The following is a 2779-nucleotide window of genomic DNA, read 5'->3' on the forward strand; positions in this document are numbered from 1 at the left end:
CAAAATGTTGAGTAGACATCATACAAGACATGAACACTTTTTCTCCTGTTCTGAAAATTGATGACTGTAATGGCCTGTGTCCAGTGGCAAACAAAAAGTGGAAATTCCCATGAACATCTGACATAGAGCCAGGAAACCAAGAAAAATCGCTTTCATCTCTCATCCATGTTGATATAAATCAGAAGCAACTCACAAGCTTAGAGTGAGGAAATGTTTCCAGCAGGGACATCCTGCTGTCTACCAGACTGTGTCACCCAGGAGGAGGCAGGAAAGTGAGGGCTCAGGCTGTCCAGGTGAGTGTGGGGAGGGTGTGAAAAGGTGAAGCAATAGGTCAGGTGTTCCTTTGAGATTTCTGAAGTCAGTATTTCCTTCACACTTTCTTTTTTAAAATATATATTTTTATTAATTTCAGAAAGAAATGGAGAGGGAGAGAGATAGGAACATCAATCATGAGAGACAATAATTTATCAGCTATTTCCTGCACTCCCTATGCTGGGGATCCAGCCAGCCACCAATGCATGTGCCCTGACCAGGAATCAAACCATGTCCTCCAAGGTCATGGGTCGATACTCAACCACTGAGCCATGGTGGCCAGGCTTTCTAGCTAAGTTCCTGGGTCCCAGAAGCTGGTTACAAACAATAAGTAGATGACTTAATTTCCATGAGGAGGGAGGCTTAGGCTGGTGCCAGCTGTGCAGCCTCTGTGGTGGCACATTTTGAGAAGGATGTGGGTGGGCACAGACCTGAAGATGGTTCTTGTGCAGCTGATCCTGGCAACTCTAACGCTGTGTCTGCCAGTCCAGCAGGCACAGAAGTACACGGCTTCATCTTCTTTCTCTAAGAAATTTATTGTCAAGGTGGAAGTTGAAATTGAAGAATATTTACTTGCCTTAAGTTTGCTGTTCTCTCCAAAAACAGTGGCTCTGTTGTCAACGTATATTAAATATTCTATACTCTGATCTGGTTTCTGCCGGTACCAGTGAATGTGATCTCTGCTAAAGGTGCTAGAGGACACCTTACAAGGTATCTGGACACTCTCACCCATGGCTGAAGAAATCGATATTTTAGGTTGCTCCAACTGTAACTGCCCAAGGCCAACTGCAAGAAAAAATAAAATAAACATAAACTTCCATGAGCAAATGACATGTCCAGAGGTAACAATAAAGCATTTCTTGGGTCTGTCTGGTAGACTGAAATGATGGGGAAACTCACAAGCCCAGAGGGAGATGAAGATGACTGCTTCCAGGAGTGGCATCCTGTGCACCAAGCAGCTCACAGGGAGAAGCTCAGACACTGAGGTCCCTGTTAGCAGACCAGTGGAGGGGGCGGGGCTGGCTCTGGTTTCTCAGAAGAAGTGGTGGCTCAGATGCTCCCTGGAGTTCTTCATGACCTGCTACAGATATGACCAGTTCTGGGGCTCCCTGTATCCAATAAGTGTTGGGAAGAGTGGGCAACAGGGTTCATGATCTGGAAAATATATTTTGGGATAAATGTCCATCTTGGGTTTTGTCAGGGATGGTTCTCATAGCCACTCAGCTGTTCTCCATGAAAAAAAATTATATTATAGAAACATTGCTTGAGAAATATGAAGACTTGTCTACTATGTTCAGCCACTAAGCCCATCTTCCTATAAAGTGCTGTTGATCCAGGACTTGAGTATTAAACCTGTCTTTTATTTTTCTGTTACACAACAATACAGAAATCAGACACTGAAATACCTCAGTGACATATTCAGAAGCATGGAAATACTTTTGTGCTTTTTAAAATTAATTAAATGTCAGCACACAGATTATGACTCAGGGCACCCTAATTTCATTTATCATCTGGGTGCCTCTATGAAGGGACTAGACTGCAGTTGCTGGCAGATATGGGAGACGGAGCAATCCGTGGAACTCAGCTTCTCATTTTGTACCTCGGAGCTGTCTCATCAACATAACTGTCCCACACGCAGCAGCATTTTCACAACTACATTATGTTTCATGTGTAATAATAAGATTTAAAATTAATGTGGCATTTAATATCTATTGAGAAATTGTTATTTTAAGGTATTAACAATTACTCTAAATGTTTTCTTATTTATTTAATCCTCTCAACAACAGTGCTGTGAGGTAGATGTAATGATGATCTCCATTTGGCATTGAGAGCAGTGGCAAAGAGAAGTGATTAAGTGAAAGACCCAGATCTGTGAGACAGAGGAAGTCAGATAAGTCACAGTTATTTATTAAAGCAAGTCTGAGTAAAATGCCCAATATGTGAGCGAGCACTGTTGGCTTCCTGGGAAACGCAGATGTGCAGCAGAGAAGGCGAGGTGGAGGCTGGAAGCCCAGGCAGGAGTTAGTTGGGTTTGCACCTTGAAGGAGGGCTGTGGTGGGGCAGAAACCAGAAGAGGCTGTTATTGGGCGTCCTGGCACCTCTCGTGCTGTGGGTCCCACCAGCACAGTAGTCAATTCCCACATGTTTGACTATGAAGTTTATGGTCAAGACTGAAGTAGAATTATTAAAATATTTTCTTATTGTTTTTCTTAGCTAACTGGACTGAAGCTGGGGTTTTTGTTGAGATGATTAACTTCTAATGTGATACAATTTGGTTTGGTTTCTGTTGATACTAGTCTATAACCTTATTGTCAAAATGTTGAGTGGACATCATACAAGACATGAACACTTTTTCTCCTGTTCTGAAAATTGACGATTGTAATGGCCCGTGTCCAGTGGCAAACAAAAAGTGGAAATTCCCATGAACATCTGACATAGAGCCAGGAAACCAAGAAAAATCGCTTTC

At 42.6% G+C, this 2779-nt stretch overlaps 1 gene segment (V, D, J or C); it reads right to left on the bottom strand.

Annotated features, from left to right (window-relative positions):
- Positions 1-652: 652 nt before the first annotated feature.
- LOC118714600 lies at positions 653-1395 on the bottom strand. The segment is given in 2 exon segments: positions 653-1098; positions 1213-1395. Coding segments are annotated over 2 exon segments (489 nt in total).
- Positions 1396-2779: the final 1384 nt, after the last annotated feature.

The sequence above is a fragment of the Pipistrellus kuhlii genome, unplaced genomic scaffold, assembly GCF_014108245.1.
Source record: "Pipistrellus kuhlii isolate mPipKuh1 unplaced genomic scaffold, mPipKuh1.p scaffold_m20_p_10, whole genome shotgun sequence".
NCBI classification, from domain to species: Eukaryota; Metazoa; Chordata; class Mammalia; order Chiroptera; family Vespertilionidae; genus Pipistrellus; species Pipistrellus kuhlii.